The following is a 19,792-nucleotide window of genomic DNA, read 5'->3' on the forward strand; positions in this document are numbered from 1 at the left end:
GCCTCTCATGGCCTTCTTCTGCCGTGGTGTTTTCAGTAGGGTTTCTTCCTCCCGTAGCCAGTTTCGGATTGTTTTCTCAGTTGGAGGAGGACCAAACACATTCACTTTTGCAAACTGGATCACTTTTAACTTGAATTCAGCACTGTATGAAAATCTTTTGAGCCATTTCTGGGCAGAACGTAACCTAATATACCAGTAACAAGTGCGAAACAATGAGCACAAAACCAACAAGCATGAAAAAGCGGGAAATGCAAGTAAAAAAATCTACAACCACTGTATAAGATGCACCCAGTTTTTAGATCCCAAATTTTTCGAAAAAGGGTGCGTCTTATACATGGGGAAATACGGTAACTTGTAAAGTCGAATTACCTGTATATACAGTAAAAAGCATATTAAAAATAATTGCGCACATAGTAATGTAGTGTTCATTGTCAAGTGGTACTGGGGATCTTCCCCAACTCTGCAATGCATACAGTTCACTGTAAATGTCAGAATGTGCATGTATAAGTGTAGGATTCATGAAGTGTAGTTGTTCATCTGGCTGTCTTGCCTGGCGGGGCCCACACTGCCCGTTACTCACCACTTGGAGGCAAGCCAGGCAGTAGAGGAGAAGCATATTAACGAACCAGATCATACTGCTCACAGATATGGCCCTGATTCTAAAGAGGTCACAAGTCTTAAGGCGAATTGATATAGCAATTAATCATTTAATCAGAGGCTTGAAGGATAGAGATCTTCTTGGATGCGTGAACATCATTATTGTCTCAGATCATGGGATGGCCTCTACCAGTTGTGATAAGGTTGTTAATCTTCCTACTTATTTCAACATCACAAATGTGGATTCCATTACTGGTGCCACAGTAAGATTAAGTCCCAGAAATGACTAAGTCCCAAAATATTGCAGTTATTACTAAACTGTCTAAATTTTTATGTAGCACAACATATCCTGAAACATTATTTTAAATTGTAGGATTCATACCAGTGTTTAACAGACAGGGAAAGAATTTCTTTAGAATATCGCATTGATCTACTTTAGTGCTAAACTACAAATATCCAGCACCTTCAATATAAAGAGTATAATTGCACCTGCATAGATGCAACACCCAGTAACCACTTAAATCATAAGCTTAGAAAAGAGGAACAAAATGGCAGTTAAAAATATCAATAAAACAGCTTCATCTTAAAAATTAATTGAATTTTTCTGTATAGGGTGTTTCAAAATGTACAGAACAAATATAGCAGCATATTCTATAACTAAACATAAGAAAAAAATTCCTATAAACATGTGAAGTCTTTATTTCCAAGATATTAAACATAAATTACAAAACAAAAACACTTAACTGAAACTGCTAAAAGGAAAAGAGCTAAAGCAGCTGTTCAAAGTGTTCTCTTTGTCTGTTTGGTGCAGAGAGTGTAAAGACATAACACCAACTGAGCATTCTGATGGGTGTTTGAGTAGGGTAGATGCCCTCAAAGGAATTAAAATGGGGAACCCAACTCGCACTTGTGCATCAGGCAAAACAGCAGTAATCCCCAAGGCAGAATGCACTGGTCCCACAGGAGGTGGTTATTGTCAGTGACTCTGTTGTTAGGAAAGAGAAAATAAGTGGAATAGTACCACGGTATGTCTGCCAGGGACAGAAGTAGATAACATTGTAGGGCAGATATCTTTTAAGGGCACAAAAGGTGATATTATTGTACATGTTGGCACTAATGATGTTAAGAGTAGACAATCTGAGGAATTAACAAGTACAGGGCAATGTTGAGAAAAAGTTGAGTTAGGACTGAATTTGATATTGTTTGAAATTTTGTGCAGACATGATAGGAGGGAATACATGTTTAATGATTGTTAACTAGGGCTTGCATAAAACCGAGTTTAACCGAAGTTTACTCTTAAAACCGATTTTCTCAGACTTAGGGAAAATAATTAAAAGCTTATAACACAGGTATTTATTTTATCTTGGGTAAATTGTACAAATCATAATCAAATATTTTAAACAAAATCTATCACCTCTTATAGTAAAAAAAATAAAAAATTAAAATGCTCCAAAAAAGTAACCAGCTTGATTACACAAAATTACAAATTGTATTCAAATCCTTTGAATAAAAACTATCCTCTCGTATAGTAAACAAAAAAATAATAAGCCCTATAATAATAAATAAATAAAAATAATGTGAAAAAAAAAACAGCTTGGGGAAATTACTATTTATTGCTCAGCTTTTTTGCTAAAAATGATCCTTTAAAAAACACAGTATATTAAGCATTTTTCCTGATAGACTTGACCTTATTTTTGTGTTAAAGAGATCAGTGATCGAAAATACTGTCAGATTGGACACTTGTTGGTTTAATGGTCAGCAGTGCTCTATAAACTTTCTCCAGCTTTTCATTTCTACTGCTAATTGCCTCCAAAATTTTAAATTCTTTGCTGATTTCCAATTCACTCGGATATTTTGAAGGCTATTCAGTTAATCTCTTTATTACACTATCATACTCTCGCATGAGTGTATCTCCAACATCGGAACTAGACAAGTCTTTGTTTTCTTCTAAAAGAACAGTTCGTTTATTTTCAGTTTCTTCATTCAACGCTAAGACTCCTTCGGAATGTTTTGCAAATAATCTCTGATAAATCTCTTCAGCATCCTTTTTCAATACTTGCTTACTTGGAAAATCAAAAGTTCTTGAACCTGAATCTTCTTTCCTAAACTTTTTGGGGTTGTGTAGATAGCTCAGCAAAGCCACAGTTTGGCAATTTCATCTTGCACTGTAATGCTGCAAAAGGCTTTGGTGAAACTTTAAAGCAAATGGGTTTTCTGCTGTATCAAGCTTAGCAAGCAGAAATTCTATTGAAAACTCTGCTTTAAGTAAGTCTGAGGTTGTAGCCTTCAGAATCATTTCAACTGGTCACTAAGTTTCACATAGCAATTCAAGTGTTTTCCAGTCATCGTCAGACATAGCTTCAGTTGACAGTACTGCACATAGAGCATTTGGAATGCAATTTTTCAATTTCAAAAATCTCTCAATCATATAGAATGTGCTAATCCCATCTAGTCTTTCAATCTAATATAAGTTTATATTCTTTCCCATTAAATTTTGCTTTAACAAAATTTTGTAATATGTCATCTTTGGTAGGCGATTTTTGAAAAAGCTTGCAAATATTTCTGACTTTGTTAATAGTTTGTGCAATTTTGGCCATTGGATTGAAGAAATAAATGAGCTCATCGGTAAAGTTGGTTTGATAAAGCATGCCTTGCTGTCTTTCTTCAACTTCTTCATCATCACTACTTTCTTCATTATTTTCATTTTCTTCATTGTCTTTGGGAGACTCAGAGACTGTGGCACCATAATTGATTGCTTTTTCATAAAGTACATCTATAACTGACAGATATATACAATGTTGATGATTAGGCATAATTTTCTTGCCAAACTTAATCATCATTGCTGCTCCATCGGTGGTGCAGGCAACAATATCTTCATCCAAGTTCAAACCAAATTCCTTCAAGTGTCCATTCACAATTTGCTCAGTTCTGCTATCAAGGGAACCAACCATTAATCTCAATAAGACCTAATGACCAATGATTGTCTTTTGAATGCACATTTACATTCATATACATTTTATTTTGTATAGACGTATATTCGTCAATGGATACCATGCACACAAAACCAATGAATTTTTGAAATGCTGAATGAGTTCTTTAGTTTTATAATAATTCAGAACCATATTTTTAATTCCATTCACTGAGGCCGGTGGTAATTTATCGTATTTATTTCTCTGAAGGTGAAGGCTTGATTGTATAAACTCACTCTTGGCAATTGAATTAACAGAAAACCCATCTAAAGCAGCTAATTTTGAAATCTCTTCTTCCATAAATTTTTTTAACGATAAAGTTTTCTAATGTTACCATTTTTACAGAAGGTTCACTGTTATCTTGTTTAATGTTAATCTGATGCATTTTCTTTAAATGCAATATTAAAGATGATGTAGATCCTCCAGATGACTTCATTATCTTCTGAAATTTCAAACATTGTGCTTCATCTTTGCTTTTTCGAGCAAAATAATTCCATACATTTGATTTCATCTTAGACATATTAAGAGTAATAAATATTAATTAGTAGGAATTTATATCACCGACAATTTTAAGTAAAAATATTGAAGATAACAAAGGCACAATACTATGCGTCACTCCGGCAAGCAATGAATGAAGAGTCTAAACGAGGCAAGTTTAAAAATTTTAACGAAAGAAATTTTTTATTCCCCCCCCAAATTAAATAAAAGCTAAATTTGGTGAAGCTGCTTTTTGGAGAACATTTGATCGCAAATTTAATAGGAATACAGAAGCAAAAAACTTTCTACGATTGAAATTTGATGCAATATTCAGCGAATCTGTTCTAGTGGGTAATCATCAATAAGGCGCGTTCCACAACTTGCCTGGCGAACAAGATAGATGGAACGGAGAAATGTTGAGCATTTTCTTTTAGGCTATTGCTCCGACTCACTCAGTCGTAAATGAGTACACCTGAATCGTGCCATGATACAGGTGGGAAGATAAAAGGTACCCCTCCTAGATTTGGGCCACTTGCCCATGAGATTTGTACCTTAAAATAAAATAAAAAACGTGTTTAAAACAAAGTAGTTGAAGGATCCAGACAAACGAAAGAAAATGTACGTAACAAAAAACTATATTCGAGGGCTAACTAAAAAAATATTCGAATCCGGTTTTAGAAGCTTGGCTTTGGTTTTAACAACTCAATATGAAAACTGGATTTAACCGGTTTATAAAACCGGTTTGCAAGCCCTATTGTTAATGGGAGAATGTTTTACAGGGACAGAATACATGTAAACAGAAAGGGTGCAAGATTATTTGCTGATGCTATCAAGGCAGTGATAGGTGTGTCAGACAACTGCTACACAAACTAATAGATTAATGAGATGCAGGCGATTCTTGCACTGCTGTGAGTCATCACGGAACAAGTGAATAAATGGGCTGTGTAAGGGTAACTAAGAGTAAGAACACGTACAATTAATGCCAGGAGCATTTGTAAATAAACTTGATTTTGAAGAACTGATGAAGTCATCAAATGCATAAATTGTAGGAATAGCAAAGACAGTGTCACTCGGACATAAGTGATGCTAAATTTGAATATAAGGAGTACAATGTATAAAGGAAGGATAGGAGAGGTCGTGCTCTTAGTTAAGAATGTTAAATATAAGGTAGTGTATCCAGTTGACTGGGGGGACGAGTGCAATGTTGAGTCATGTGAAGCACTAGGAAAACAAAATTTAAAGTAGGGGTGTGCTATAGGCCTGATGACTATACCAAACAGCTATATAGAGTGGGCAAGCAAATCATAATATCTTATAATGGGGTATTTTATCTTTCCAGATGTTGACTGTAATTTGTGGGTTAGTCACTTATGCACTAAAAAGACTTGTAGATTTCTTGGGCGACTGTTTTCTACAGCAGCATGTTAGAGAGGTGAAAAAAAGGAAGCAATATACTTGATCTGGTAATGGGCAGTGATTCTACATGCATTAAGAATCTGCAGGTAAAAGACCCACTGGGTGGCAGCGATCACAGTGTATCAATGTGGAATTTAATTAAACACAACTACTGTCAAAGGTAAAGGATTTTGCTTTAAGTAGAATCTACTAGGCTTTTTATACCAACAATGAAATACTGACCTAAATGGTTGTCAGATGAACTACTGAGAAAAGTGCATAGGGTGCATATAAATTATCTAGTGATGCAAAAGCCTATAGTAGATATAAATTAGTCTGTAATCAAATGCCAAAAGAGGTTTGGTGAGCTAAGGCAGATTATGAGAAGTCTCTGGCAAAGAAAAGTAGCAACAAATTCTAAGCTTATATTAACAGTAGAAGGAAGGGATTGAATCACATTACGCCACTTGATATCAATGGGTTAACTATTGATGACTCTGCTCAGGTTGCTGACAAATTGAATAGGTACTTTGCATCTACATTCACACAAATTCTTTAGGGAAGAGGATGCCAGAAGTTTATCAAACTCCAATGTTGAGCTAAATGATTTTATGATAACTGAACGGGAAGAGGAATTGAAGCTGAATATAAAAAAAAAGGCAACTGGGGTGGATGGGATCTATTCAGTCATATTAAGAGAGGCAGTAAAGGAGGTAACAACCCTTTAGCCATGATTATGAGAACATCCTTAGATTCAGGGGAGTGGAAATGTGCAAATGTATCTACAGTTCATAAAGGGGGGGGATCAAAAGGTGACAAGTAATTTACAGAGCTGTTAGCTTAGCATCTGTTCTATGGAAAATAATGGAGTCACTAGTTAACGTAATGCAGGACCATCTGGAAAGGAATCCAGTTAAGTTACAGCATGGATTTGTTAAGGGTCAGTCTTGTCTAACCAACCTTATGGTTACTATGATGTAGTGACCAAGAACTGGATGCAAAAAATAATTTTGATATCATATACTTTGATTTCAGGAAGGCTTTTGCTACTGTTGCACATAAAAAGACTGCTGTATAAACTGGAACAATGTGGCATTAAGCCACTTGATATCAATGGGTTAACTGTTGATGACTCTGCTCAGGTTGCTGACAAATTGAATAGGTACTTTGCATCTACATTCACACAAATTCTTTAGGGAAGGGGATGCCAAGTGGAAGAATACAGAATGGTTATCAGTGGGCACTGTTTGTTGTGAAGTCCCCCAGGGTTCAGTGCTGGGCCCATTGTTGTTTTCAATATTTATATTTATTAATGATATGGATGAAGGTAAATCAGGCTTAATGGTTGTAGATGATACAAAGGTCAGAAGGGTGGTTAATGATAATAATCAGGTTGAGCTACTGCAGCAAGATCTAGGAAAATTGAATCAGAGGTCTGAGAACTGGCAGTTGAAGTTTAACATTGATAAATGCAAGGTACTGTGTATGGGTAACAGTCATCCCAGAGTAACTTATCCCTGCTAACAAAGTTTGTGTATATCATTGACAAAAGTTCTGGCTGCATCTCTGCACTGCTCAGAGAATTTCATATCTGACTGCATAATGAATAGTGGAATCACTAGTTTAACTAGTGACTCCACTAATCCGAGTGTATTATCATACCAGTTACTCATAACAGAGTAGTTGGTATGATCATACAGTAGAACACTACTCAAGTAAATGCTGGTATGCGTGCTTATAAGTGCTTTTCACAGCTTTGTAATTTGTTTAATATCTCAGGAATAAAGACTTTTCAGACATGTTTATAGAAACTTATTTTTAGCTCTACCATTTCGTCTGTGCAATTTTAAAACACCCTGTATAATTTTTTGTATATTCTAACACTGTGGCATGAATATGGTGTCAGTGATGTAAATTAAAACAGCTCAAGAAGCTTATTAGTTGTTAACAACCAAGCAGGGCAGACAATGTTGTGATCATCTGAAATGCCTGACCATGATATGAAAAGACCAAGATGCTGATATGAAATCTCTATTAAAGATAGCCTCTGTAATAGGAACCAATCTCAAATTGATCATTTACCCTTTGACCTTAGCAAGCAAGGAACAGGGTAACTGTCACTGTTCTTTGTATAACACTGAATACAAAGTATTTCCACAATTTACTGTTCGTTCTCAAGAGAAAAGTTCCAGTTCAATGTTATGATATTGAACAAAAGTCAGACAAACAGTTGGTTAGACTAATCTTGCATAGATCAATTTAAGCTGAGCATTGGGCACAGTTAGCTATATATGGAAGATCTCTATGTAGAACTATGGCTGGCATCAAAATTCAAATAGCAGGTGACAAGGATCAACTTATCATAAAGATATGTCATAGTATAATATCTATTTACTGCCATCTCCTAAGAGGGTCTTTAAAATAAGAGTATAAACCCCTCTTTAGATGGATGAAGCTTTTTTTCTTTGTGACCTCTGGAACTGATATACAGTTGTGCCCCTGTATCTGCTGATTTAGTTACATGCAGTTAATAGGGAAAAAAACAAAACTTAACATGTACTACTCGTGTGTCCAATACAATGATTCCCTTTATTTTGATTTTAAATCTAATAGCTTCTCTATTTTTTACAATGTCGTGTATGGTTTGGTCACCAACATTATAATGGTTCTTTAGAGATTTAATGGATGCACAGTTTTCAAACTTTTGAATAATTTCAAGTTTAATTTGAAGGCAGAACTGCATTTGCCCATCATTTTCGCAATTTCTAAACAAAAAATAGTTACCATTAAAAAAAAAAAAAAAAAATTCTGACATGCATAACGAAACAAAATTTGTCCCTTTGCAGTGTGCCAGAACACAGCAATCAACGCAATGCACTAAATCAAATTAAACTTTTTTTTTTTTAGTGGTAGGTGTGAAGACAGCAGAGGTTGCAAGGTAATAGGTACACTAATCTCCCACTGACAACTTATAATTCCAGTTCTTGTCGCTTATTTATGACTTGCAAAATATCTGTTTATACCTATTCTAGTTAATTACTTGAATTTTATGATTTCAAGTAGATTTTGTTTTTAAATGTGGAGTCTTGAAATGTCCCGGTTAATCCAATCTCGGTAAATCGAGTCTGCTGTACTTCATTTTTACCGTATTTAATGTTGGTAATGTCTTACTGTGTGTTTAATTTATCAAGTAAACTTTATTATACATATGTATGTACAAGAAAATCACGAATATATGGGGTCAGCAGGCGTTCGCTTATAAACGCAGTTTCAGCCATCCAGAGTAGGTCTTGGAATGTATCCTGCAGATATGGGGGTCTTACTGTGTGTGTGTGTGTATATACACACACACACACTGAACTTTATTACAATGTGTCAGTGTTACATAACAATAAATCACAGGATCATTGTGTTCATTATGATTTAACACTTGACAAAGTTCTCACCAAAACAGTTTATTTAGTACAACTGAGAAATTTACAAAAAAAATTGCAATAAATAAACCCAAATGCATTAGTGATAGATAGCCATTTCCTCAACTATAAACACCAATCACCATTATGATCTGCATAATGATCCTTGCCCAAGCTGCACCTTTGGTCAATTTTCTCATAAGGAGTATGCTGTAGATAAATATCAAATGGCCACTTATTTCATGTTATATCTTGGATAAGTTTTGATGTTTGTATGCTTAAATGCGTAAAGCATATGTTCCTATTATGTCTTCAAAACGTAAAAGTACTTCCTCACCAAAACGATATTCTCACCTATGCAACTATGTGCTTTACAAAACAAGTGCATAGTAACTATGTGAACATTACAGATCTTATATAAATATATCAAAATATTTTACAACAGATACTACAAACAGTAATTTTCTGTTTTTTTTTTTTTCAATTGTATACATGCTGGAGAATTATCATTGTGAGATAGTTAATCTCCAAGAAAGTCTTATTACAAAACATATGAAAATAGGTAGGTTATTTAATACAGAATTACATAAATAGAATTCACAGATGCTGTTCAAAGCTCAGTACTTCATCTGATCTTTCCCTGAAGAAGCCAAAATGTGTACTGCACTCTCGGACTGTGACTGTCACTAGATTGGCAGTTACATCTGTAATAAGAACATGGTCAACTACTGCATTTTGTTTCTTCCAAAAATCAGGAGGAAGCATAGAAGATTTGAGGCAATTTGCATTGGTATTATCATTTTTTGGCTGAAGGAGTGAAACATGGGCACCATTCACTCGAGTAGTTATAACATGCTTCACAGAACTGTTGCTAATGTCATTTTCTTGATCAGATAAATTGGATAAAGGTGAACCAGTGGCTGGCAATTGCTCTATAGACCCAGAATCTACTAATGTACACATATTAGCATTGTCATCAGTACCAATATTAGACTGGTGACTGCTTTCACAATTTGCTGGGACTTCTGCTGTCCGACTATTTTCTTCACATTCACCATTCATCACAGGTGTCTCAGATACACTGCTGGAAACTGAACTTTGGAATGATGTTGAAGAATTTTCATTGCAGTTAGATAAATATTCCTCACTAGGAATAGAACCATCTTCTACATCTTTTGCAGGTAGCTGCTCAAAATTACAAGTAACAGAAAAAGTACTGGAACTCTTACTAGGAACTGTACCACTCATAGTTTCTTCTTCTTCTTCCTCCTCCTCCTCCTCCTCTTCAAACATGGAAACTTCTGAAGTGGGTCTTTCAACTTTTGCCATTTTAACAGCATGCTGGCTTCTGATAATGAGAGTATTTTGATCTCCATTATTAACTGTTTCAACAATTAAGTCATTGCTGGAGTCGCATTTCCTCTTCAGATCATCTTTCTGATTATCTGAGGAATCACATACAGCACCACTACCACCACCCGGTAAAACTCTAATAAGGGTGGCATGATTATGGAGATTAGAGGAAGCTACCATGAAAGCTGCAGTTTTTGTTGGGATTAACCCAGTGCTACTCAGGATATCTCCTTCTTGCACAGGATCTGGCTCTAATCCAGATTTTGCATCCTGCAAGTCCCCAGCACTCTAAATTAAAAAAAAAAAAAAGTCCAACAGACAAAAATATATTAATTTTTCAAAATCATATTTTATCAATACAATATTTTATATACAGTTAACACAGATAACAGTTTAATACATCTACTAGAGATAGTTAAACAAATTTAGCTAATTCGATATGTCACAATGAGAACAAATTAATTAGAACCAACTTTCCATATGAAGGAGAGTGGTTCAAATTTGTGGCACTATTCAGAAAAGCCCTATTTCTCTCATCAGGGCAAGCTGCTTGTGGTGTGGCAATTTGTTGATCTTAGTCTTAAAGAATTTTACAGAGCAATGTTGTAGCTTGTGTACCTCATCCTCATGTCTTCCACAGCCTAAAGACATGATCATGTAGGGAAAAGTAGGAAAGCAGTCTGAAGGTGTGACGGTACCTCATAGCCATCATAAACATGTATGCTGTTCTGAAAAAAATACCCTTGTTCCACCAAGTGATGTTTCCTCTAATATACTTGGGAATAATTTTTCAGGGTACCACGGCAACATGTGCTGACAGTGTCACTTTTATGGGAAACCAGTTTGAATCCAACATCGAAATTGGTAAATTTTAATACACTCATAATAAAAATGAATTTTAATGAAATTAAAAATGAGAAAACACTCACTAATCCAAATTAATTGGGGGGGGAGAAGATCCAGATTAATGAAGCAAAAGATAGTCTTAAAAGACAAACTTAGACCATAAATAAATGAAAAAATTAATGATATAAGGCAGTGCTGATAAAATAAAAATCACCTTAAGGCCTTTATCTAAAAACTATAAAAAAAAGATAATACATTTTTGCCACTTGATCATTTCTATGAATACCACTTAAATACAGTTTCTTCCAGCACACTTCTTTTGGCTTTTTTAATGTCTGTCTATTTGATACTGCTTTTATCACTCCCCACATAAAATTTTAAAGCAAATGTCTTTATACATTCTTTTTGGTTTTTGATATCTGACATATTCTGTTGGCCAATACCAAATTCTTCAGCAATTTTTTTTTTTTCCAAGAACACCATTTTCAAGTTGTTCCTATCACTTTGAGCTTGTTAATGATAGTTAAAAGTAACGTGTTTTCTTTTTATTCCACTCTTCAATTCTTTAGAACCTATAATTACATAAAATATGTTAACTTATGTACAAATGAAGTGATACAAGTAATAACATCCATCCGGCTCAGAGTCAACAACATGCAAGACAACGTACGTTCCATCTCTCTCCGCACAATCAATCAGCACACAATCTGAGTGACTCATCTGCCTTCCTAAGTACTCAACTGTGAACAAAATTTTTCATGTTTTGAACCAGATTAACTGTAACAGATTAGTGGGGGTTTGTTGTACCTCTGCAAATGCATTCTATTTTATTCTTGTATATATTTTTCTTAATTTTACACAACTTTGAATTTATAACTGTGTGGTTACATACTTAATATTCATCTAGATGCTTATTAAAAGCACATAAAGATACCACACTCTCCCCTCCAATATTCATCTAGCTAGTTAAATTTTCAAAATTGAGAACTCCAAAACTTAATGGGGAAAAATAGGACTTCAGCTTAATTCACTGATATGATGGAAAAAATGAGCAGGGAACTTATTTTGTGGATAAAACACATGCACAATACAAGTGAAATATTGTTCCATATCTGTGATGGAACAGATGGATTTCTGAAATGTACCTAAAAGTGAATACATGCTACAACAAAGAAGAAAAGTAAACGATTTCCCCTTAAAAAAAAAAAAAACACCCATTCCAGACTGTCATTCCTAACATTTTATAATGACATTAGTATGCTTTGCACCTCACATGATGGGCAAAATAAGTTGGGTAATATATGCATTGTTACATTTCAGGCATGTTCATTTATCAAATAATGTATCTCAGAGGTTAAATTTGTGTACAAGAAGGCAAGTAATGCTTACCAAACCCTGTCTTCCTACACATGGTTCATCTTCAACAGCTTTACATCCCTCCAAAAAGGTCTTATGCTATTGGAAAACTTGATCTCTATAAACTAACTTTTCATGTTTACATTGCACTTTTGTTGAGTTTTATGCAAAATTTTATGAGCTGGTGTAACACTTCTTGATATTCTTCTACTCCATTTTTCATAATGCTGTTGACAAACATATGGTTGCTTATTTCATGATGACTCAACACACTAAATACAATGAGACTACTCTCATTGTATAGAGGTGGGTTCAACCTACATCATGATATGTGTATGCAGTGCTGGCATGTTGTATTTTATAAAATGTCTCATTAATTTTGTGACACACCTTGGAATTCTTTGACTACAGATTTAGTTTTGCTCCTCATTAATTATCTATTGAAAAAATTCACAAAAATTATTTGGATTTTTAAACACCATCTTCTTCTTCTCTTCAGTTAATAACTGAATATTTTAATCTTACCATAAAAGTAAACATCTCTATGCCTCACAGATTTGGCAACCTCAGCCAAAATTAAACTTTAAAAATTCTCCTTCCTTGAATATCAGTCCTTAAATGACTTTTTTCAAAAATTTAAGGAAGTCATATCAAAAATGACTGGCCAAATGCTTAAACTCTGAATTTGACATTTTAAAGATAAATTTATCCCTACTTAGTAAACAAACTAAGAATCTGATTTCCTGGTCTTTATTTGAGAAGTAACTGAGAGGCAACTTCCATGCAGATCATAAATTCGAACTAGTCTTTAAACACTGATCTTATCTGATCAGAATTATTCTAACCTGATTTATAAAAGAACTGCTGAAATACACTTTTATGTAATATAGTCTAATTATAGGATCACCTACACTCTCCCCAAAGCAGTCACTTTTGATGTCATCTATTAGACATCTCTGAATAAATTTTATTTCTCTGACATTTCACATTGTCAATTTGCCTATATATTATTTTGTGACAATGTATCTTTTGTTTATCATAGATCTGATTCTGTGTCAGTGTTTTTAGTTAAAACTGTTGTAGATGATGTTATTTTCATTAATATATCCTTATTTTTCCTTATCATTCTATTGTTTGGATTTTTTTTTTTATATAAAAACCCCAAACACGAGAGGTATTAGAACCTATAGTACTATGTACTGTGCATGGGTTGGAGGTTAGCATTAGTAGACGCATACGATGCAAGTAAGCAAGCTTATGCAGCATTAGCCAAATAAAAAAAAAAAAAAAAAACCCTCCCATTTCATCCCTCCATTCATTTCAAATGCCTGTCCAGCTCAGCCTTAAATTTATTTAGGCTATTAGCTTCGACAACAAAAGATGGAAGCCTGTTCCACCAATCAACTACGTGCTGGCTAAAGGCAAATTTCCACACATCTATTCTACAACCATCTTCCCTCAACCCATTCAAGGCCTTATACACCTCAATCAGATCACCTCGCAGGTGCCTACTCCCCAGGCACTGCAATTTGCAGAATTTAAGCCTGTCTTGGTAAGAGCACCTCTTTGTTCCCCTCACCAATCTTGTTGCTCTTCTTTGTACTTGTTCTAGCAACTCTACATCCTTCCTAAAATGAGGCCTCCAGACCTGTACACAGTGCTCTAGGTGTGGCCTGACCATTGCCTTGTATAACAGGATTATCACATCCCTGTCGCTGCTAGCAAAATTCCTATATATCAGTGAAAAGACTCCATGACCTGCCCTGGCAGCCCATCTGCACTGCTCAGCAAGCTTCATATTTGGCTGCACAATTACCCCCAGGTCTTCTTCACTTTCCACTTCCCTGAGTGTAGTACGTATGTTTCTCTTCGGTTATTGCTACCCATATGCAGTACTTTTCATTTGTCTCCCACTCAACCATTTATCCATTGTAGCAGCTTACCCTTGATGCCATACCTCTCCAATTTGTACAGCAGTCTTCCATGTGCAACAGTATCAAAAGCTTACCTGAAATACAGGTATATGATATCAAAGTTATTTTTAGCATTCAGTTCCTTTGTGACCACATCATAGTAAGCAATCAGATTGGTCAGACAACACCTCCCTTTCATAAACCCATGCTGTGTCTTAACTATTACTGCAGTCTTGTCTAGATAATCCTGCAATGCATCTTTAACCAGTGATTCCATTAGTTTCCCCAGAACACAAGTTAAATTAACAGGTCTGTAGTTCCTTGTGTCAGCTTTTGAACCTCCTTTGTGAATTGGTGATACATTTGCACACCTCCAGTCCGTGTGGACCTCCTGAGTCCAAGGAGGCTCTCATAATTATGGCATAATTATTTGCTTACTTCCTTTGCTGCCTCCTTTAATATAACTGGATAGATCCTGTCCACCCCAGGTGCCTTGCTTATGTTTAACTTCAACAATTTTTCCTCCACTTTGCTCTAGTTATTACAAAATCCCTTAGCTCCCTGTTAGTGTTTGATAAACTTCTGGCACTCCCCTCATTGAATTTCTCCTCATGTGTGAATGTAGATGCAAAATACTCAATCAGTTTATCAGCTACCTGAGCATGATCATCAATGTTACGTGGTCCAATGGGATTCATCCCTTTCCTCCTAGAGTTTACATAAGTAAAGAACTCCTTGCTGTTTTTCTTTGCATCCTTTGCCTGCCTAACCTCCTTTGTGACTTGATTAGACTAGTTTATACCTGCCATAGGCTTCTGTATCACCTGATACTTAATATGCATTCCATACATTCTTCTTCTCTGCCACTAGCCTCATTAATTCATCTGACATTCATTTAGGCCTAAACCTTGAACAGTATTTCTTAGTTGGAATGAAAAGCCTAGTAGCCTCCAAAATTAAGTCCCTGAAGGCTTCCCATTTAGAATTCACTGTTGGTGACATCATCAGTTGATCCCACTGTACAGAATTTAAAAACTGTCTGAGACCTCTGTAGTCACCTTTACTAAAGCAAACGCCCTTCCCTTTAGCTTTGATGGTAGTTGAGTAACTTTGAGTAAATCCCACTTCGGCACACAGTGACCACTACCACCCAGTGGTTCCTTTATCTGCAGATTCTTAATGCATGAAGAATCGCTACTGATAATCTTTCAAGAGTATTACTCCCTCTGGTTGTCTCTCAAACATGTTGCTATAGAAAGCAGTCTTCCAATAAATCCACAAAAGCCTTGCTAGTGTACAAGTGACCAACCCCACAAGTTCCAGTCAATATCTGGAAAGTTAAAATCTCCCATTATAAGACATTCTGATTTACTGGCCCACTATTTCTCTGTACAATTGCTCATTATACTCATCAGATTCATTAGGCCTACAACACACACACACACACACACCTACTCTCATTTTTCCTTTCCCAGTGCTTATTTCACACCAAACAGACTCAACACTGCATTGTCCACCAACATCAACTGGATGCACTTCCTTAGATTTAATGTGTTTCTTAACTAACAGCATAACTCCTCCTCCCTTCCTATAAACATTGTCCTCCCCAAATTCCAACTCTGCACTGCCTATCTATATGTGTAACACCACATCTCTGATATCCCAACAATTAGCATTTAGCATTAGTAGAGGCATTTGATGCAAGAAAGCAAGCTTATGCAGCATCAGCCAAAAAAAAAAAAAAAAAAAAAAAAATAAATAAATAACCACTTCCACTTCACCCCTCTGTTTGTTCGAAATACTTGTCCAGCTGAGCCTTAAACTTATTTAGGCTATCAACTTCCACGACAAGGGATGGAAGTCTGTTCCACCAACCAACCACCCGCTGGCTAAAGGCAAATTTCCGCACGTCTATCCTACATCTGTCTTTCCTCAATTTGAATTTACGCCCTCTCAGGTGATTATTCTGAGCAAGAATCCCATCAGCATTTACCATGCTCAAACCATTCAAGGCTTTATACACCTCTATCAGATCACCTCGCTGGTGCCTAGTCTCCAGACACTGTAATTTGCAAAACTTAAGCCTTTCTTCGTAAGAGCACCCCTTCGTTCCATTCACTAATCTTGTTGCCCTTCTCTGTACTCGTTCCAGCAGCTCTACATCCTTCTTGAAATGAGGCCTCCAGACCTGTATACAGTACTCTAGGTGTGGCCTCACCATTGCCTTATACAAGGGAATAATCACTTCCTTATCCCTGCTAGAAAAATTCCTATATATCATTGACAATACACCATGAGCTACTCTTGCAGCCCATCTGCACTGCTCAGAGAACTTCATATCTGCCTGCACAACCACCCCCAGGTCCCTTTCATTCTCTACCACTGTCAGTGTAGTACCACAGAGTTGATACATTGCTCTGGGGTTGCTGTTTCCCATATGTAGTACTTTACATTTGTCAATGTTAAACTTCATTTGTCACCTCTCCAGATCCTGTTGCAGCAGCATAGTGTCAGTAGTGTCCTTAACAACCCTGTCAACCTTCGTATCGTCTGCAAACTTGGACATTAAGCTTGATATACCATCATCAATATCATTTATAAATACAGAAAATAATGGACCCAATACTGAACCCCGAGGGACTCCACTAATCACATTAGTCCACGATGAGCAGTGTCCATTGATTACCACTCTGTCTTCTCACCCTCAACCACCCCTTTATCCATAGCAGCAATTTGCCTCCAATGCCACACTGCTCCAATTTCTGCAGCAGTCTTCCATGTGCAATAGTATCAAAAGCCTTTCTAAGATCCAAGTATATAATATCAAAGTTATTCCCTGCATCCAGTTCTTTTGCGACTGCATCATAGTATCCAATCAAATTGGTCAGTCAAGACTTCAACAAAACCATGCTGCGTCCGAGCTATAACTGAAGTCTTGTCTAGATGATCCTGCGGTGCTTCTTTAACCAGTGCCTCCATTAATTTTCCAGGAACAAAAGTTAAACTAACAGGTCTATAATTACTTGTGTCGCCTTTTGATCCTCCTTTGTGAATTGGGGTCACATTTGCACATCTCCAGTCCATGGGTATCTCCCCTAAGTCCAAGGAAGCTCTCATAATTATGGCTAAGGGTTTGCTTACTTTTTTTGCTGCCTCCTTTAATATAACTGAATAGATCCCATCCACCCCAGGTGCCTTTCTTGTGTTTATCTTCAATAATTTCTCCTCCACTTTACTCTCAGTTATTACCAGATTCTCCAGCTTCCTGTCAGAGTTGAATACACCTCTGGCATTCCCCTCGCTGAATAACTCCTCATGTGCGAATGTCGATGCAAAATATTCATTTAGTTTGTTAGCTACCTGAGCAGGATCATCAACAGTTGACCCATCGATATAAAGTGGACCAATCTGATTCATCCCCTTCCTTCGAGAGTTCACACAAGTAAAGAACTCTTTGCTGTTTTTCTTTGCATTCCTTGCCAAAGATTTCCCGTAATCTGCCTTCGCCTGCCTAACCTCCTTTGTAACTTGGTTACAGATCAACTTGTATCTATTATAGGCTTCTGTGTCACATGTTAATTTGTATGTATCCCATGCATTTTTCTTCTCTGCCATATGTCTCATTAGTTCATCTGACATCCATTTATGCCTAAACCTTGAACAATATTTCTTAGTTGGTATGTAAAGCCTAGTAGCTTCCAAGATAAATTCTTTGAATGCTTCCCATTTTGAATTTGCTGTTGGTAACATCAGTTGGTCCCACTATATATAATTTAAATACTGTCTCAGTCCATCGTATTCGCCTTTACGAAAGCAATAACCCTTCCCTTTACCCCCAATGGTAGTTACCTCTTTGAGTAAATCCCACTTCAGCACACTGTGATCACTGCCAACTAGTAGTTCCTTTATCTGCAGATTCTTAATGCATGAAGTATCATTACTGATAAACAAATCAATAGTATTATCCCTCTAGTTGCCTTCCAAACATGCTGATGTAGAAAACAATCATCCAATAAATCCAAAAAAGCCTTGATAGTGTGTGAGTGACCAGCCCCCAAATTCTAGTCAATATCTGGAAAATTAAAATCCCTCATTCTAAGACTCTCAGATTTACTGGCCCACTATTTCCCTGTACAGTTTCTTATTATACTCATCAGAGTCATTAGGCCTATAGCACGCTCCTACTCTCAATTTTGATCTCCCAATGCTTATGTCACACCAAACTGACTCGATACTGCACTGTCCAGCGATGTCAACTGGCTTCACTTCCTTGGATTTTATGTATTTCTTAACTAATAGCATAACCCCTCCTCCATTCCTATCCTTTCTGTAGACATTATACTCCCCAAATTCCAGTTCTGCATTCCTTATATCTGTGTGACACCATGTCTCTGAAATCCCAACAATATCTACCTTTGATGTTTTGAGCAATACATCAAATTTATTAACTATACTCCTAGCATTGGTGTACATGCAAGTATACATGCATATTTATGGTATGTTCCTGCTCTTAGCCACCCTAATACAGCCCATGTATTTACTTCTTCCACCATGACTACCAGCAGTCCTGGAAATCTCCATTACCTTGCTTTCCAGTCTGCTGCCCATTGTAATAGAAGCAGTGCAAGAATCACTTTTGCCTCTGCCTGCGGCCACTGTTAACCTTTTAGTCTGTGTATCCCCCAACACTAGCTGTTTTCCGACCCACCTAACACTGCCTCGATAGCATCAGCAAATATTCTTGCACCCTTTCTATTTAAGTGTATCCCATCCCTCTAGAAGCAGTCTCTCCTGTCAACAGATTGAGAAGATGAAAGAAGATATTTGTTGACATTAGATTTGAACTTCTGTAGACTATAATTTTCAGGAAATATGTATGAAGGAAGGTTGTTCCAGAAAATGGCAGTTGAAGGAATAAACGAGGAAGTTTGAAGCTGGACAGTGAATGGATGTTGGCGGCACGTGTTCCGACTATTTTGAAAGAGAGAGCAGGAATTATAGAAGCCAATTCAGAAGAACAGTGACCATGGAAGTATCTATAGAAAAGGCATGCAGCAGAAACAGTATGTCTCGGAGACAGTGGAGAGACTCTGTTAGAGATGAGACATTAATTAACCTAACCTAATTAAGAATGGAATCTAGAAGCCAGTTAGAGGTTTTGGGGGACACCGCCTCAGAAATGGGAACAATATTCCATGGTCGGAGGGATTTGCGATTTGTATAGAGTGAACAGTTGTTTGGAAAAAAAAAAGTAAAGACGAGAGCAAGAGAGAAAACCAAATTTTTTAGATTCAGAGGAAGCAACATTTGTAATGTGCTTGTGCCAAGAGAGATTAGAAGTCAGGGTAATCCCCAAAAGAGAAATATCATCTTGCCTAGAAATTGGAGTGTCACCAAAGATAAGCATAGGAGCAGAAGAATCCTTTTTGGAAGATATCAGACAGGACTGAGTTTTTGAAGGATTGAAATCAAC

The 19,792-nt window shown here is 36.4% G+C and overlaps 1 protein-coding gene across 1 annotated transcript in view; it reads right to left on the reverse strand.

Moving 5' to 3' along the window:
• Positions 1-9,330: 9,330 nt before the first annotated feature.
• Positions 9,331-19,792, reverse strand: part of LOC150076387 (uncharacterized) — a 60,517-nt gene continuing 50,055 nt past the window's right edge. Inside the window, exon 5 of the mRNA XM_090387095.1 lies at positions 9,331-10,492. Coding sequence (XP_090243221.1) covers positions 9,449-10,492 — 1,044 coding nt within the window. The 3' untranslated portion in view covers positions 9,331-9,448. The remainder of the gene's footprint in view (positions 10,493-19,792) is intronic.

This window comes from Mastigoproctus giganteus, chromosome 13, assembly GCF_048544385.1.
Source record: "Mastigoproctus giganteus isolate SK-2022 chromosome 13, ASM4854438v1, whole genome shotgun sequence".
In the NCBI taxonomy this organism is placed as follows: Eukaryota; Metazoa; Arthropoda; class Arachnida; order Uropygi; family Thelyphonidae; genus Mastigoproctus; species Mastigoproctus giganteus.